The sequence below is a fragment of the Manacus vitellinus genome, unplaced genomic scaffold (genome assembly GCF_001715985.3).
Source record: "Manacus vitellinus isolate BGI_N305 unplaced genomic scaffold, ASM171598v3 scaffold_19_pilon, whole genome shotgun sequence".
Classification (NCBI taxonomy): Eukaryota; Metazoa; Chordata; class Aves; order Passeriformes; family Pipridae; genus Manacus; species Manacus vitellinus.
Genome location: NW_021939395.1, coordinates 2,666,728 through 2,684,591, shown reverse-complemented (window position 1 = coordinate 2,684,591; position 17,864 = coordinate 2,666,728). Strand labels below are relative to the sequence as shown.

General features: G+C 50.1%; 1 protein-coding gene across 5 annotated transcripts in view; it reads left to right on the top strand.

Moving 5' to 3' along the window:
- MED12 (mediator complex subunit 12) overlaps positions 1-14,334 on the top strand; it is a 33,118-nt gene extending 18,784 nt beyond the window's left edge. For 2 of the 5 annotated variants that reach the window (XM_029959071.1, XM_025894931.2), the window contains 18 exons: positions 1,935-2,114; positions 2,300-2,371; positions 2,660-2,820; positions 2,912-3,073; positions 3,159-3,270; positions 3,477-3,566; positions 4,011-4,120; positions 4,592-4,727; positions 4,989-5,150; positions 5,678-6,055; positions 6,387-6,537; positions 6,733-6,938; positions 7,388-7,468; positions 7,679-7,896; positions 8,506-8,662; positions 11,366-11,542; positions 11,697-11,778; positions 13,783-14,334. In XM_029959071.1, the coding sequence (XP_029814931.1) occupies positions 1,935-2,114; positions 2,300-2,371; positions 2,660-2,820; positions 2,912-3,073; positions 3,159-3,270; positions 3,477-3,566; positions 4,011-4,120; positions 4,592-4,727; positions 4,989-5,150; positions 5,678-6,055; positions 6,387-6,537; positions 6,733-6,938; positions 7,388-7,468; positions 7,679-7,896; positions 8,506-8,662; positions 11,366-11,542; positions 11,697-11,778; positions 13,783-13,826 (2,679 nt within the window). In that variant the 3' untranslated portion in view covers positions 13,827-14,334. The remainder of the gene's footprint in view (positions 1-1,934; positions 2,115-2,299; positions 2,372-2,659; positions 2,821-2,911; positions 3,074-3,158; positions 3,271-3,476; positions 3,567-4,010; positions 4,121-4,591; positions 4,728-4,988; positions 5,151-5,677; positions 6,056-6,386; positions 6,538-6,732; positions 6,939-7,387; positions 7,469-7,678; positions 7,897-8,505; positions 8,663-11,365; positions 11,543-11,696; positions 11,779-13,782) is intronic. The other 3 variants (XM_025894929.2, XM_025894928.2, XM_025894930.2) reach the window with 3 other exon arrangements.
- Positions 14,335-17,864: the final 3,530 nt, after the last annotated feature.

Sequence of the window (17,864 nt, the reverse complement as noted above, 5' to 3'; positions counted from 1 at the left end):
ATCCCTGGACTTTGCATTGCCCTGTTTAGTTTATTAAAGAACAGCAACAAAAGCCTTTTGCTTAGCCTAATCTGACAGCACCAGGGTTTCTGTTCCTTTGTGGAAGACTGACAGTTGAGGAGCTGAAACCTGGCTAATAAGGAGTGCAGAGTGGAGTGGATGTTACTATGCTGTATGAAAATGGATGTTGAAGGGTTTCCTTAGCCTTGGTTGGTAGTTTATTCTGTCAACAGGATAGATGCAGTGTTACAATTTGAAACCTGTATTTTGTATTACTAGTGTGCAAACCCAACACACTGGTGCTATGTGTTGTCCTCATGCTATTGTTTATTAACTGGCTCCTTACATAGCAATGTTACCAGCCTACCAAAGGAGATTTGGAGCCACCTATTTACAATCATAAATTCAACACACTTGTTGTTACTGAAACCTGACTGTAGCATTTACAAGAGATATTCCCTTGCTGGTCACAGTCTACATAGGAAGGACTCAAAGCAGATAAAAGTGTGTGTGTGTACAGCAGGGAGTAGCAGTGTCAGATATCACTACTCATACCATTTGTTGGTTGCAATGGTTATGTAGGAGTGAGCATGCCAATAGACACCCATGAGTTATCACCAAATTGTTCCAGAGCTCCTACAGGGTTCTTGCAGCTGTAAAGGGCTGGTAAAATGATGTGTTAAATATTAGCATTTCCAGTGTGAGCAGTGGATGCTGCAGAACTCTCACTATCAATTCTGAAATGTCTGTGGAATGCCTTAAATTATAGGTTGTGATTTCTCAATCTCAGATTTAGGGGAGAAAAGCAACAGGCACTGGAGAGGTCACCAAACTACATGTACTGACAAAGTGGAAACTTCATCTGGGCTTAAGCTGAAGATCTAAGATGAAGATCTTGGTTCCACAAGGATTTCAAACCAGAGATTTAACCTTTCCAGTCTTTGTGCTTTAATGGTTAGAGTGCTGTCCACTGCTAAGAGGGACTTTCCAACTTTCTAGGCTTAGAATCAGCACTTGTATGTGGTGAACTGGATCCTTATCTCTTCTCCTCCGGTTGTCACTTTGCAGTGGAATAATTCTCTGATCAGGCTTGTTCTGCAGCTGCAGAAGTGCTTATGTAGCAGTCCTCTGTTGATTTTAATTTAATGAATTTGCCTAATTTTAAATATGAAAAAATTCTGCACTAACAAATGCTGCAAGTTAACTATAAATTGTGTGAAGAAGTACCTACCTCATGTTTGTTTTGGAAACTGCTGCCCTTATTACATACATTTAGGGAGCATCAACTGAAATTGAGTGGCTGACAGTAATAGTTTTCTGTCTCCCTTCTCATGATATGTGACTTTGTAAATGGCTTGCATCCAGTCAGTAGTTTTCCTTTCCAGACTTTGAGAAGTAAAGTAACTGGCGTTTGCAAAGTATGGCAGTGGGTTTTCCATCATTATTTGAGAATTGAGGGGTGTGCTTTTCCTTAAGACATGTTCTGGTTTAGCCTTTGCTGCAACCATGAATTACCTAATTTAGGACAGCTCCAGAGCTTTGCTGTGCAGCAAATAGACCAAACAATTTTAAGTGATCCCTTCTGATCTTTTGAGCCCAAGTGGCAGTGTTGGTGGAGCCTGGACATGGCAGTGGCTGTGTACTGTTAAATCACACCAATATTTTATCAAAAGAAAGAGCAACTACTGTGTTTCACTACTGCTGACTTGTCAGAGTTGATGTTTCCTCTGTTCCGATTGCTGTGCTGTGCGTGACGCCTGCTGAATCAGGATAGTGCAGTTCATGAAGAGAAATGATTATCAGGCATAACTGCATACTAATAAGGCTTTTATGATTTTGATGTGTTCCATGCATCTCTCTGAGACTGAAAGCAGGGGCGTTGGTTTGGAATCAGACATCAGTTTGACTGTGCTGACTCTGCCTTTGTCTTGCAGGAGTGGGTAGGAGAACGATGTCTCAAGTCCCTCTGTGAAGACAGCAATGACTTGCAGGATCCTGTCCTGAGCAGCACTCAGGCCCAGAGGCTGATGCAGCTGATTTGTTATCCACACCGGCTGCTGGACAATGAGGAAGGAGAAAATCCTCAGCGGCAGAGGATTAAACGCATCTTACAGGTGCGGGCTCCTGACAGAATCTAAGAGTGTCCCAGTAATTGCCTGCTGTGGTGTTAGAGTGGGGTTGTCCAAAATGCAACCCTCTGAGAGGTCTGGCACTCCTTATGGTGGGAGCTGAGGGTGTGGGTTGTCATAGTCTGAACTGAGATAAGGAGTCACTTGAAGTGTGTGTGTTTGTGTTGCAGAATTTGGACCAGTGGACCATGAGGCAGTCCTCACTGGAGCTGCAGCTCATGATTAAACAGACAGCAAACAATGTGAGTTTCTGCTCAGAGGAGACCATGTGGGGATGTGTGAAGTGGATACTTGAGAATTGGTGGGGAGGTAGCCTGGCAGAAGTGGGAACAGGGAAAAAGTACACAATAAGGGAATCAGACCTGTGAAAGCCAAGCTTGAGAGGGAAGCAATGAGACTGAGACCTGAAGAGCAGCAACCATGGGGAAGTTGGCAGACTGGGTTTGTAGTGAGTTGTGTTGAAATGTGCAAGCCCTGTCAGTGGGTGCTCTCAGAGGAGGACTTGGCTGTCTTTTCTTCCCTATCTCCAGGAGATGAACTCCTTGTTAGAAAATATAGCCAAGGCCACCATTGAGGTATTCCAGCAGTCAGCAGAGACCAGCTCTGCTAGCTGTGCTGGTAATGGAGTCAACAGTATCAGTAGCTCAACAAGTGCTACACCTGCCAGCAACAAATCCAAACCCATCCTCAGGTAGGTGTAGAGCCAACGTGCAGCTCCCTCGTAGACAAGTCTGAATTATAGGTTGGATTGCAAACTGCTTTTCTCTCCTGTGTTGTCACAGCTCCCTGGAGAGATCAGGAGTGTGGCTGGTGGCCCCTCTGATTGCCAAGCTTCCAACATCAGTGCAGGGCCATGTGCTGAAAGCTGCTGGAGAAGAACTAGAGAAAGGACAACATTTGGGGTCATCGTCCCGCAAAGAGCGGGACCGCCAGAAGCAGAAGAGGTGAGTCCAGGGAAAAGGGCAGGCAGTGTTTGCTGTGCTGATCCCCCAGCCTGGCAGTATACCTCCTTCTCTGTTCCCTCTGCAGTATGTCCCTCCTGAGCCAGCAGCCCTTTCTGTCACTGGTGCTGACGTGCTTGAAAGGACAGGATGAGCAGCGGGAAGGCCTCCTCACCTCTCTGTACAGTCAGGTCCAGCAGGTGGGTGTCTTTCATCCCCTCACTTTCCTCAGGGCCTTACCCCTCCAGCAGGCAGGCTATTGGACATGGCCTCAGGATGTTGTCTGTCTTGGAATAGGGTGCTTGAGCTGACCATTTCTGAGTCACTAGACAGTGAGCAGTACAAGCTGCTCTCCATAAGCTCCAGCGTACAGCTTGTGAGGTCTGTGCTCTCCTGTATTTCTTAGATTGTTACCAATTGGCGGGAAGATCAGTACCAAGATGACTGCAAAGCCAAGCAGCTGATGCATGAAGCCCTGAAACTGCGGCTGAATTTGGTGAGCAGTTGCAGAAAAAGAGCTTAACCATATGGGGTGAAGAGTTGTCTGCCTTTATCTTTTTTTTTTTTTTCTTGGAACATACACACATTGGAGGGGCTATATATGTCCTGATGCAAGGAAGTAGGAGAGACACTTGTGCTGCTTCTAGGTCTTGAGCCCTGAGTGTGAGAGGGTGCATGGATAAACTCCCTTGCTCTGTTTAATCAGGTTGAAATCCAAAGATTTGGTCTGTCTTTTGTAGATGTGCCTTCCCATTTCAATGCTTTTTCAGTCTACAGCACTACTACTTGCATCTGAGGTTTGTCCTGCTGACAGCAATCTTCTTCAGCTCTCAGTAGGATTTAAGCTCCTTTAAGCTCTGGTTTAAGTTAAGCTCCTTTCTCACTTTTAAATCTCAGTAGTTTTTTGGGGCCCTGTGACTAAACTCCCTTTCTTTGCCAGGTGGGGGGAATGTTTGACACAGTCCAACGCAGTACACAACAGACAACTGAATGGGCTGTGCTTCTCCTGGACATCATCAGCAGTGGCACCGTGGACATGCAGTCAAACAAGTAACTTTCTGACTGACTTCTCATCCATACACTTCCCAAAGGAGGCAGTTGTTAGCGTGGTCCCATTTCCCATGTGAACTAGCTGTCTCTAGATGATCTGTCAGAAGTACTGTGATGGCTGAAAGAGACTTTGAAGTAATAACAGGCCACGACTTGGGTCCTAATATCCAAGTGCCATACCCAGAGCAAACTGGGCTTTCCAGATGCAGAGAGATATGCAGGGGAGAGCTGAGTCTGGACCTGCTTTTTAGAGATGCTGAATGGATAGAAAGGAGTCTTCATCTGTGATACTGCACTTAAGTGGGAAAGCCCTGTGGTGTATAAGCAAAAGGAGGATTGGTGTGGGAGGTTAGTCGGAAGACTGGCACTTCTGACTGTAGGCAGTACTCTTGACAATCTAATATAATGTTTTGTGTTGCTGTGATGGCAGAACTTCTCAGGTGACCTTGACCTTTCTGCTCTGACCAACAGCGAGCTCTTCACCACTGTGCTGGATATGCTGAGTGTTCTCATCAATGGCACCCTGGCTGCTGACATGTCCAGCATTTCTCAGGGCAGCATGGAGGAGAACAAGCGGGCATACATGAATCTTGTCAAGAAACTCAGGGTGAGGGACACCAGGCCCTGTGTGGGGAGCAGAGTGTGCTGTGTTGTGGTTGTCCTGCTGTACAGATTTGCCTGTGTCATGAATGGTACCTGTCCTGTTGCTGCTGTTCAGATGAAGTGGTGAGGGTGGCCCCTATGGCTGAAGGGTGTGAAGGTGAGAGGTATAATGCAGGGGTGGAGGCTGAAACTGGAGTGGCATAGGTGGGCTTTGGATGGTTTTCCCTGAGCAATTCTTCAAGTCTTCTCTATTCCACTTGTGCAGAAGGAGCTGGGGGACCGGCAGTCGGACAGCCTGGAGAAGGTGCGACAGCTACTGCCACTTCCCAAGCAGACCCGAGATGTCATCACCTGTGAACCTCAGGGATCCCTCATTGACACTAAAGGCAATAAAATAGCTGGCTTTGATTCCATCTTCAAGAAGGAGGTAAGTGAAGCGTTTTTGTCTGTATCACAGCTCCTGAGTGCAGGTGTCACCTTGTCCTCTGATGCCTTAAGTCTGCACAGCTTGAGAGGCATCTATGTGCGATGCCTTGTTCCCTGACAGCCTTGAAGTGGCTGGCTGCACACAGACAGCTCATACCCATGTCCAAAAAGGGCAAAGCTGGGTGTTGATGCTTGGTGATACATGCTGCTGTGACCTGAGATGTTAATCAAACTTTGATTTTGTACTTACGGTTATATAAAGCATAAAGAGACGCACATAATCCCTGTCACGTAAATTACTGGGCAGTACCAGGAGACTGCAGAGGTGGGATGAAGGAGACTGGCAGTTGTTGATGAAGGCCTTTAGAAATGACTGCTTTGCCACCTGGAAGAGAAAGGACCTTTAGGGTGAGGGCTCAGGCTTTTTACTGAGAGATCTGGAGTAGAGCCTGAAGAAAGCATGGTTTCCTTTACCCTCACAGGAATAACAACAGGGACTTGGAGGTTCTTATCTCTTTTGCTTTAAAGGGTTTGCAAGTCTCTACAAAGCAGAAGATTTCCCCTTGGGATCTCTTTGAGGGCTTGAAGCACTCAGCCCCCCTCTCCTGGGGATGGTTTGGGACAGTCCGGGTGGATCGCAAGGTGTCCAGGTTTGAGGAGCAGCAGAGGCTTCTCCTGTATCACACACACCTGAAACCCAAGCCCCGCAGTTACTACCTGGAGCCGTTGCCACTGCCCCCTGAAGAGGAAGAGCCTCCGACACCTGTGGCTTTAGAGCCAGAGAAGAAAGCTGCAGAACCAGCCAAGGCTGACAAATCAAGCTCCAATCCTGCTGCCTCTACTGAAGAACGCAAGAAGAAACAGAGCAAAACCAAGAAACGCAACCAATCTGCCAACAAAACTGAGGTAATGGAGTGCCCAGCAGCTGTGGACCTCCTGTGTCCACCATTCCTAGTCACAGAACCCTCCCTAGATTCTTCCTGAGGAGCCTGAGAGTGGTGTAATGGTGAAGATATGATATGTTTCCTCTCAGCTGGGAGTGCTGGAGCTCTATCCTGCTCTCTCTAGCCTGAGGTAGGGCAGACATTTTCTTAATCCCTGATGGGAGGGAAGGAGGCTGCCCAGGTCAGATAGCATTCCAGGTTTCCTCCTGTGGCCTTTGCAACCCTTTCATACTCTTCATCTGTTCAGGTATTCCCAGTGCATATTGATATTTCTTTTTCCTTTGTCTTTGCAGGACTTTGTGTTGGGCCCCAGCCGAGGGGTTTCCTACGGAGTGGGTATGCCTACAGATCTCTTGCATCACCAGTCAGGAAGCACGATGTCAAGGCTGGCATATGGGCCCTCACCAGTGGGTCTCTATGCCCAGAATCAGCCTCTTCCAGCAGGTAGGTGCAAAGGAGAGCTGAGCATAATGCACCTCTTTGGGAACCTCCTGTAAGAGCCCCTTCAGTGAGATGGCCCTATGCAGGCCTCTACACTTTGTCCTTTGCCTGTCACTTCTAGATACAGTGATGAACAGTCATTGTGGAGCTATGAGGTGCACCAATAGCCTGTGACTAGGCAACCTGCTTCTCTTGTAGGTGGCCCTCGCCTGGATACGTCCTACAGACCTGTGCGCATGCCACTGGGAAAACTGGTTCAGAGTCGTCCTCCATATAGTGGTGTGCTGCCTCCAGGGATGGGGAGCATGATGGGCATTGACCCCTCCTACAAGCCAGCAGTGTACAGGCAGCAGCCTCCAGTATCCCAGGGACAGATCCTGAGGCAGCAGCTTCAAGCAAAGTTGGTAAGTCAAAGCTGTGCTCTTGCTGACTGCACAGTATAGCAAACCCAAGCTGTTTGCTGCTGTCCCTTCTAGCCAGAACTGCCCAACCCTGTCTCTGTGTCTTCTGTGGAAAGATGTTGTCTCATGTCTGTTCCTCTGGTGCCACCTGCTTTGTGGGCCCATGTTGCTAGCAGCTGGGGGGAGGCTGTCTCTGAAGGGCTCTGGGGCATCTGTGGCTGCTGGGTGATGAGAGGGGCATGTCCTGGCTGCGGGGTGGCATGTTTTTTAGTGGCCTGTTTGTCCCAGGTCAGGGTGAGGCAGAAGTCATGAGCATATGCCTGCTGTGCAGCAACCTTGTTGGCTAAGCAGTGAAGGTACTTGTCTGGTTTGGTGGGAGCTGCTGAGGAGAGAGCAGCAGTGTTCCTGCCCCTTGGAGATGTCGGGAAAAGCGTTTCTCTGTTGCCTTCCAGCAGGGCCAGGGCATAATGAGCCAGCAGCCTGTGCGCCAGATGGCTCCGACCCCGTCCTATGGAGCACTGCAGCCCTCCCAGGTAGGTGGCAGTTCACAGGTAGGGCTGGAATCTGGCTCCAGCACAGGGCAGCAGTGTTATTCTTGCTGCTAAATCCTGCAAACGTTTGGCTTTTCTCCCTCCTCGATGAGCTTCCTTGTGACAGTATTCACAGGAGGCTGATGTCCTGTGTTCCAGATTCTCTTTTCTACCTTACCCTGTGACTGAAAAAGGCTTTTTGTTTCATTTCAGGGTTACACTCCTTACGTCTCCCACATAGGCCTTCAGCAGCACCCCTCCCAGTCAGGCACGATGGTACCTCCTACCTATTCTAACCAGCCCTATCAGAATTCCCACCCCAGCTCTAATCCTGCTCTAGTGGATCCTGTTAGACAGATGCAGCAGAGACCAAGTGGCTACGTGCACCAGCAGGCCCCTGGCTATGGGCACACCTTGAGCAACACACAGAGGTATCTCCTGCCCTACGGGGTCTTAATAAGCTGTATTTCATCAAGGGCTTCCCCGCTCTGCTCAGACAACCCTAACACCAGTCTGTGAAAACCCTGTTCTCCATGCTGTGTTATGCAGCATCCGTGTCATTTGCACCCTCAGAGGAATATCTTTATCCAGCTTTCAGTCCTGGGAAGAAACAGAGAGACAGAATGCAATTTGGAAATGTTAGTTGCAGGCAGGAAACAGTGTTACCATTCAGAGAAAAATGGAATAGAGGAGTATGAGAAAAATTATCTGGTAAAATCATAGTTTTGGTTTCAAATCCAGCCAGTAGATCATCATCAAAGGGCTAGATCTGAGATTTCTATTGCTCCTGAGCATGCATAAATCCAGCAGGGAAACCATGCAGAACAGTGGGATGAGGACTATTACTTAAGGCTTTTAGAAAAAGAGGTTGGATTAAACCCTTGGGAGGCCCTGGTGCCCCTCACCTTTCTGCAGAGAGACAACATGGATTGCAGGGGGCTGTTTGGGCTATCTTATTGATGGCAGAAGTTGTGTTTGGATTAAAGAAGCTGGCTGCCTTTTAATGTTTTCCTCCATGAGCTTGTCCTCTTCTCTTGCAGGTTTCCTCACCAGTCAATACAGCAGACCCCCATGATGAGTGGGATGAACCATTTGGGGCCACAGGGAGTCCCTTCAGGAATTCGACCCAGCCAGATACTTCCTGACCAGCAGCAGCAGCAGTACCTGAGGCAGCAGCAGCAACAGCAGATGCTGAGGGTGAGTGGTTACTGACAGGAGGAAGGCTGCTGGAGCTGGAGGAGGCTTGTCCAGAGCTGCTTACCTCTGCCCCTCTATGTCAGGAAGGATATCGGCTCTGTTGGGGCTGCTGTAGTAATTTGCTACAGACAGCAGTTCTCCCTTCCTTAGAGCTGCCCACTCCTGATGGAGACACTGCACTGCCTTGTGCCAGTCACCCAGCACGAGCTTAAAGGAAGTTAGTAGCAGTAAAGGTCTGTTCAGGCCTCTGTGGCCTCTATCCCACCTTTCCCTGCTCCAGCTGAGCCAATAAACTGTGCAGAAAGTTAGCTGTTGTAGGAGTGTGGCAGGAGCCAGAAACAAAGGGAAAATCCTCCCTGCCCACACAAGAGTGGGTAAAGTAGTTCAAGATCATTTTTAGGGGCATATCTGCATTTCTCAAGATCAAAATAAGTGTTGTTTGCCGTTTCCAATGGCAGAAAATCTGGTATGGATTAGTCCATATACTCCATTTCTAACAGTGTTTGGTGAAAAACTGATCCAAAGTCACCTGTTAGACCCAACTCCCTAGGTTCAAAGAAGTTCACAGGCACGTGTCAACAAATATGAGTATTCCATGGATTTGCATTATGGTCTTATGAATATTAAATACTTACATGTAATACAGATACATCTCTTGGAGTTATAGAAATGTACTGAATTGACAGAGAAACAGAAATAGTTTAATTGGTGAATCCCATACCTTATGACAAGGCCTAGCAAACCTGTGGAATATGGAGAGACTTCACATGGCACAGAGTGCTGAGTCTTTGTGTTCAGAGAGTGGCCTGAGTGAGACAGTGGTTGCTGCAGAGAGCTGCAGTCAGCAGTATTTGAGAATTGCTGCCTTGCACTGGACAAGAGAACTGCCTCTAGCATGGTCAGCAGCTTTTAGCCCTTTTGATGAGTAGCACCCCCTGACTATTCACTTGGTTTCTTTTAGCATTCTCCATCACTCATATTTAGAAGAACATACCTCAGACAAATTGCTAACACTTCTCCTAGCTCAGTAACTTCATGTATACCTTCAGCTTTTAGCTGACTTTGCTTGGTTGCTTAAAAAAACCGCAAAGATGGAGCGCCCAAGATCTCCCCTGTTACTGTGTTACCAGAGCCATGCCAGATGTAGAACAGACTCCTGGTGCTAGAGCTGACTTTCATGATGCAGTGGCTTGTAGAAAAGGATGGGTTGCTTTTTGGTGTGTCTTGCATGGGTTGGTAGGCAGGTGTTGCAAGCAGGTAGGACATGAAATTGGGAGGGGTGTCCTGGCTCATTTAGTCAGTCATCTGCTTTCTTGTGTACCCAAGTCATAGCATCAGTTCCAAGAACCAAAGTGACCAAACTGGTTTAAGGTGGAGGTTGGAAGGCTGCTGTAGAAACTCACTCCCTTTGTCTTGACTCCTTGATCCAAGCCTCAATGTGTTTGTGACTGGTTCTTGTATGAATTTTATTGTCCACTGTGTCCTGCTGTTTACTGGCTGTTCTTTCTTTCTCTGTGGTGTTTACCCAGTGTATTCCTGGGGAGGACTTGCAGGTTCCATAGGTCAGACTTTTCTAGCCTTCTTTCATAAGATACTGTCTGTTCTCCTGATTGTATTTGTGTCTGTTTTCAGAGTCTGTTCAAGGTTTGAACCTTGCCCCTTTGAGCCAGTGATGGGAACTGTACATGCCATCACCACACTGGGTTGTTATGATAACATTAGTAGTGTTCTGTTTCTGCTAGAAATTCTTCTTTTGATCTAAAGAGTTAAAACCTACATTGGCAGATGGGAGAATTGTCTGAAAATTGGGAGAAATAAAAAAAAAAACCATGAGATTTCTGGGTATATTCTGACTCCAACACACTGAACATTCTTCTCACCATAACTAGGTCTGTAAAGAGCTGGGTTTGAGCACTGCATCCAGTTTTATCTGCATCCTTTTATTGAAGCGGAACACCAGCTGGCATGACTGGCAGGAAAGGGCAGCAGGATGGATCAAAGAGTTGGGGGGATATGACTGAGAAGGAAGGTCTGAAATAGCTGGGCATCACATTAGAGAGGCAAAGACAAGAGGAGAGATAACTCCAAATTTTTTATCTTGAAAAAAAAGGAAGCCAAACCCTCCTTTATCTCTTCTTATCCCTTGGCTGTAGGAAAAGAAATGGCCTTAAAACATAACATATGAGATTCAGGGTAGAGATTAGGGTAAACTCCAATAGTAGGAGTAACTGTGACCTGGAGTGGATTGTGTAGGGAGGGTATAGGAGCTTTGTTGCTACCTCTGGAAAGAATTTGAGAGCAACTCAGGCAAATACTCAGTGAAGTCAGTATTGATCTTAACTAGGAGGCAAGAGATGAACCAGCCAACCTCTTGAGTTCTTAGTTGCCTTCTATTCTTGTATCTTGTTTGCTCCTAGTAATTGCCTGGTAATGACCAGGTTATGACAGGGAGTCCTCTTCCTGCCATCTGTCAGCACTCATCTTGCAGAATACTTTGTTGCTGTCCCTATATTTCTTGCTATTTCTCAGCCTGGGGCAGAGTCCTGGTGAAACTTGGGTAATTTAGGAACCTGTAAGGAAAACAGTTTAAGAGTGTATGTTACTGCATGGAACACTCTTCCTCCTTAAGCCCTTCCTGTGCCCTGTTGCTGCGTAGGTTGCCCTGACGGTTCCCTGATGGTCCCTTCTCTTTTGTCTTCACAGCAGCAGCAGCAACAGCAGCAACAACAACAACAGCAGCAGCAACAGCAGCAGCAGCAGCCCCAGCCACCACAGCCCCAGCCCCAGCAGCAGCCCCAGGTGTCCACAGTGCCTCAGCCACAGGCGCAGGGCCAGCCCCCGGGGCTGGGGATGCAGGCTCTTCCCCCCCAGCAGCCCATTGTGAGTGTTCCCTCAGAGCCAGAGGGATGTGGTAATCCAGCACAAACCCAACTGTTTCACCTGCTTTCTCCTTCCCTGAGCTTCCCAGGGCTTGTGTGAATGCTGAGGCTGCCAGCCAGGTGGTGTGGCTCTGACTGTGTTTCTCTCTTTGCAGTTCCAGCGCCAGGGCCTTCAGCAGACACAGCAACAGCAGCAAACAGCTGCTCTGGTTCGACAGCTTCAGCAGCAGCTTTCCAGTAAGCCTGAGTGTTCTTGATCCTGTTGCTAGTGTCCTCCCTGCTGTTTTCTATTGCAGGTACTCTGATGTAGCAAGGCTGAGCCAGACCGTCTGTCTGAGGCCATAAGTGATGCTGGCAGGGAGGTGGCATCAAGAATTAGAGCTACCAACCCAAGGGGCAGAGCAGCAGGGTGGGCAGTGCTTGCCAGCTTTTGAGCAACCTTCCAGACCTTCCTCTTGCTGCCTGCAGAGGGATGAGGGAGCTGAGCCTTTGTAGGGTCTGCCACATAGCTTTCCTGAAGGGATCCAGTGTGCAGCTTTAAATTGTTTGGGGGTGTTTTCTCTGCTGCATGTGACCTCTGAGGGGCACAGGAAGGGTGTAATCCTGGAGCACTCACTTGGTGGATGACCCAGGGATACTGTGGTTGTGTTGTGAGCAGGACAAGACTTCTTGGAGGCAGGAAGGGTACTCTGGGAAGTGTAGCTGCACACTTGCTGTGTTCGTGGTGGTCTGTGGGCTTTCATGACTGCTGTCGTGACAGGGTAATGGCATAGATGGTGTTCAATCTGTCACTGTATTCCTATAATCTATATTGAATTACTGGCTGGAGGATCAAGAAACAGAATCCAGTGTCTCTGCTGTTCCATTTTGAATGGCCTGCTGTCACTGTCTTCTGTCACCTCACGGGCTTTTCTGCCATAAAAAATGGCGGAAATGCTGTGGAAATGCCCAGAAATGGACCACACGGTTGGGTTTTTTTGCAGTGAGTGTGAGAGTGTGCCGGATGTGGTGATGTGTGGAGTGGGAGACTTGGAAATTGTGCTTGTACTTGTTCCCTGATGGAAAATCCTTAGTCCTTGTGACCAAAAAGAACTCCCCAAACCAGAAGTATTAATGAGTTTTAATATGCTAAGTTTCCCACTAGCCTGATCCACAAACCACAAGTCTGTGCCAAAAGATCCCAGCAGGACACTCAAGTGTAGGAAGGCCTCATAGAAGAATCTGAATATAGCAGAATAGCCATATTTTTGTGTCCTGTCTCTTCAGCAAACGGAACTGTTGTAAATGGAGCAGATGTGTGGGTCCAGTGCAGCCATGTGTCAGCAGGCAGCTTCCATGCTGCTTCCTTGGGTTTGCATCAACTCCCCCTGGAAGCATCTGGAGTTCTTATTTGTAGTATCTGGGGTGGAGTGGAAAAACAGGAGGTGTAAACCAAGAACAGCCTGTAGGAGGGGACAAGAGTACTTTGGGCCCAGGATAGGCTGCGTTAGGAGGCTCCAGGGGATACCTGAACGTCCAGCAGAGTTGGGAAGGTGGCAGGCCAGCCAGGTTACACTCATCTCCTTTTACTTAGTCTGATTTAATGTCAAACATGTTGATGTGGTTTTGGGAAAAAAAAACCAAACTGGTGCTCAAGTATACTGTGAGCACTATAAATCACAGAACATCAGTCCCAGCAGTTTGGAAGTTCATGAAGTTCTTGAATGTAACTTTACTTTTTTTCCTGCCTTTTTTTGTGCCATCTGGAAGTCCTTTGGGGCTGTACTTCATTTGTACTGAGATACTGACAGGGAGCCAGGATAATTGTCTCTGAAGCCTAACTCTGGTTCCTGTGTGCCTTAGGATGAGTGGCACTAGCTGGCTGAGCAGCTTTGTATGGCTACAGGAGTTGTGCAGTCTTATAGGGCTGATTTTCTTTTAAAACCAGAAATAATTAATCCATAAACTCATCCTCCCAGCTAGCTGCCTCCTTTCAGGGCTGTGTTATGGTCCTCCAATTCTGGCATGAGAGACACAGAGATCTCTGGAGAAGCATCAGGATCAGGATTGGCACATATCTGTGTCTTCCTCAGAGAATGTGGGATCCTGGCTGTGCTGCTGCCCAAAGGCTCAGACAGATGTGCAGAGCAGAGTTTTTTCTTCTCATGGGCTGTGACACAGTCCTCATTCAGCTTTGGTAGGGAGGGGGACTTCTTGTGTGAACTAAACTTGTGACTTGTCTAACTGTCTTGACCTCAACAGATACACAGACACAGCAGAACAACAACCCATTTGGACGCTACTGATCTGTGGCACCTTCAGCCTGATCCAGGAGGGAGACATCACTGTGGATGGATGGATGCAGCCTCTTCAGCCTGACCCACAACCCCTGGGGCAGTCCCAATCTCTGTCCTTGGGCCTGTGCCTCCAGTGCTGCTGCTGTCTGTTCTCACAGGGAGATGCCAGGAGGAGGGTTTTATTGTACAGAGAAAGTGTTTTTACTATCCGATTTCTACAAATGTTTATGGAGATCCCTTGTGGCTGATAGTCTCCCTTCCCACTTTGGTTTCAGTTTTTACTCAGTTTTTAGTATTTTTGTTAAAATAATGATTAAGACATTGTAAAATTTTGTACTTTATTTATACCAGATGAACTCCATACTGCAGACATTCTCGGATGAATACAGAGAGCTTACTTTGCAAACTGAGTGTGTATTCAGAGCCTGCCTTTCCTCCTCAGCACTCCTCCCAGTACAGCCCAGCAGCACCTCCACACATGGTCTTTATCTCTTTCTCAATAGAACTTATGTCTGCATTTTCAGCATTTGTGAAGGCTAAACAATTTGGTTTGGGAAGGAAAGCCCTTCTTCCCTGTTTGTTTCATAAGCTGCTGTTCACATACTTGCAAGGGTTTGTGCAAGCTTTGCAGGATTTATATGTTGATTAAGAGCTTTACTGGCAGTCTGTGGCATGTTCCACCAGGACAGAGGTATAAAGCAAAGAGGAAGTTCTGTTGCAGGGTAATTCTGAGCTCTAAGAAGCCCAGCTTTCCCACCACAGCAGTTACTGAGATCTCAGCTCATTACCTCTGCAGTCTAGGAGGAGCTGCAGACCAAGTGCACTCACAGTGCTGCTTCTTGTTCCCCATCACAGCAAGGTTTGGCTGATGAGCACCAAGACTCCTCTGTTAACTCCTTCTTGACAGCCCCACTACTTTCTCTGCATGGGTAACATGCCGCATTCTCAACTTTTGACCTGGCTAGTGCAGCCTGCTGGCATGGGGTCTGGTCCTAGTGCTCTGTGCTCTCTATTGAACCTGGAAGCCACCACCACCTTTCTTCCATCTTTGGTTCTTCCTCATCAGTTTGTTCTGTGGTCCCTGTGGTAGCTTTTCTTGACCAGCATCTGCCTTCTGTCCATCTGTGTGGGATACAGTGAAGCTCACAAGGACTCAGCAAAGAGCTGCACTGAATCCTCATCTGAGGGCACACAGTTCTGTAGGGTAGGCTACAGCATGAAGGCAAGCTGAGCCCTTTCCTCCCTGGGAGCAGGTGTGGGGCAGTTCTCTGGGGGCAGCTGTGTGGCCTGGCACCACAGCCCGCTGTGCCCTGCTCCTCCCCAAACTGTGTTGCCCCTGCACCTCTGCCAGGCTCCTGCCATGTGGCTGCAGGTGCCTTGGAAAGTGTTGCTGGCCAGGCCTGGTGGAGAGGACTCACTCATTCCTGAGGACAGATGTGTGTGCGTCCCTGCTTGTCCCTTTCCATGAGGATCAGGCTGGGGCCCCGCCAGAGCCGGCTGCTGGGTCCCCATCTGCTCCAGGGGCTCTGCCTGCCTGCAGCCCGTGCTCGCTGACCCCAGAGGTGGCAGCCCTGCTCTGGGCCCTGGCAGTGTCAGCTGGACCCTGCTCCGAGGGACCCATGGCTGCGGATGGAGCAGGGCTGTGTTCCCCCATCCTGCCGGGGGTGGGGACAGGGAGCACCCCGGCGCCAGCGGAGCCACAGCCTGGGGACACTGGGCACTGCCTCTGCCCAGAACATGCCCCTTTTCGTGGTGTGTGCGGTCATGGCCGACAGCCCCCTCCTCTGCCGGCCCCGGGAGGCAGCTGAGCCTGCGCCAAGCGGCATCTTGGATGCTCCTTCTGCATCGCTGCCGCGCCGGAGGTGGGAGGGGGGCGGCTCTGCAGCAGCCGGAGCGGGGTGGCAAAGGCAGCACCAGCCGCGGGATCGGGTCAGGGTGGTGCAGTGGGTGCCGCTTGCACGGCAGTGGCATGGACTGGGGTGCTGCAGCAGGAGAAAAACGGTGAATGATCTCCAGCTGGGGTGCTTCTCAGGGTCCGCGGCGGATCAGCGTAAGCATCCAGGAATCACCCTACCTCCCTGGAAAAGGGGATGTACATGTCCCTCCCTGCCGGCCAGGTGCCTGCTGCCGCGGGATTCTCTATTGCATGGCCCAGCGACAACGCTGGCCCTGCTCCTCCTCTGGCAAAAGGCTTCCCCAGCTGTGTCTGCTGCTTGACAGTCCAGGTCTCTGTGATATGAGCTCTGTTGTGGTGACAGACCCAGGGCTGCCACTGCCCCCAAGATCCCACGCGACCCTGGATGGCTGTCCAGAGGTTTCCAGTGGGTGCAGGAGACTGCAGGGGGACGTGGGGACCGGGGCAAGCCCTGGTCACAGCACAGGGCTGTCTGGGGAGCTGAGCTCTGCCTGGCCTGGCTGTGTGCCTTGCAGCTGCCGCTGCTGTGCTGCACATTAGCACTGAGCCGCGGCCGTTTTAAGCAGGTCTGACAGCTTCCAGCCCTTCTGCTCCTTCTCCGAGTCGTGGCTAAACGCTGCTTGTGACAGAGCCAGAGGCGACTGGGGGCATTTTAATACGCGCTGCCCATTGAGTAATGCACTCAGCTGCCCTTCTCTGGCCACCAGTCCAGGAAGGGGGTGGGGTGTGCGTGTGTGAGTGTGCGTTTGATGCTGGCCTTCCTGACGCTGGGGACCAGCCCCAGGAGCTGCCTGGGCAGAGCCCTCAGGTGCTGTGTGCAGGCGCTGCCACACGGGGTGTGCCCGGCATGCGGGGAGAAACCCGAGGTTACACGAATCTTGACTCATTGGGGTGATGGGTGGGCTGGAGCATGCTGTGCCCCACGCACCCACCCCACCCAGCAGCCTGGCACAGACGGTCCCCGTGGACCGTGCCCTGGGCAGAGGTGTCTTGTCAGGCACTGTCAGAGCTGATGTTGTGCAAGAAAATCGATCACTGCTCACTCAAGCAGCTGAAGCTGGCAGTGGAGCAGCTGAGTACCCAACCCTCCCACAGTGCTCGTGGTGGGGACTGGGCCACAAGGCACCACTGCAGACGTGCACCATCACCCTATTCTGGGCAGCAGGACCCAGGGAGCCATGCCTGGAGCCCTGCCTGCTGAGGGGCAGCCCAGCAACAGTCCAGGGCCCCCTTCAAGATGCTTCTCTGAGCCGATGAACCTGGTGGGCACAGAGCAGGGCTGTACATCCATCCCACATGATGCTGGACCATGTTGCCTGCCAAAAGGTGTACAGGCTGGCAGCTTGCAGCTCACCCTGTGAATAACGGGCCAGCAACACAGTCAAGCTGCTGACCACCAGCAAGCAGTCCCTTGGAGAGGGAGCTGGGCAGGAGAGGCAGGAAAACTGACTGGCTCTGAAGCAGCAGCTGGAAGGCTCTGAGGAAGATAAAGGCCAACCTGCGCTGAGGTGCAGAGATCTCTCTGCCATTTTATGTTCACTGGGTCAGTGCAGGTGCCAGGGGCGTGTGGGAGAGTTAAAACAACTGCCGACCCTTCGCATGCTGCCACACAAGCTGGAAACAGTGTCTCCTGTCAAACAGGAAGCAGTGTCTCCTCTGTGGAGGCGTCGGAGCTGATGCTACCTTGGCAATGGCAGAGGGAGGCAGAAACCAGATACATCCATCAGGACCCAAATCCTTGCCCTGTTTCAAATGATTTCTGTAATCCCATCAGGCCAGACTGAAACAGAGAGGTGGCTTTGCTCTGGGCAGAGGCAGGCTCTGGGAGAGGCGGCTCCTGCCGAGAGGCTGTGAGTGGGAGGGGAAGATACCCTGCAGCCCAGTGCACGGCAGGGAATGGACAGGTGGCAGAGGCTGCACCGGGCCCCAAGGCTGAGGCTGGGTTGGGGCATCTCACACTAGGTACCTGCTGAATCCTCCCTGGACCCGCTGGGCACTGCAGAGCAGTAGGAGAAGCAGGGGCTCCTCCCCTGGCCGTGGGGAAATACACCGGGGCTGCAGGGCGCTCCAGCTGCTGTGGGGTGTGTGGGGTGTGGAGGAGACCCATGCAGAGTGACTGGGACAGACACAGG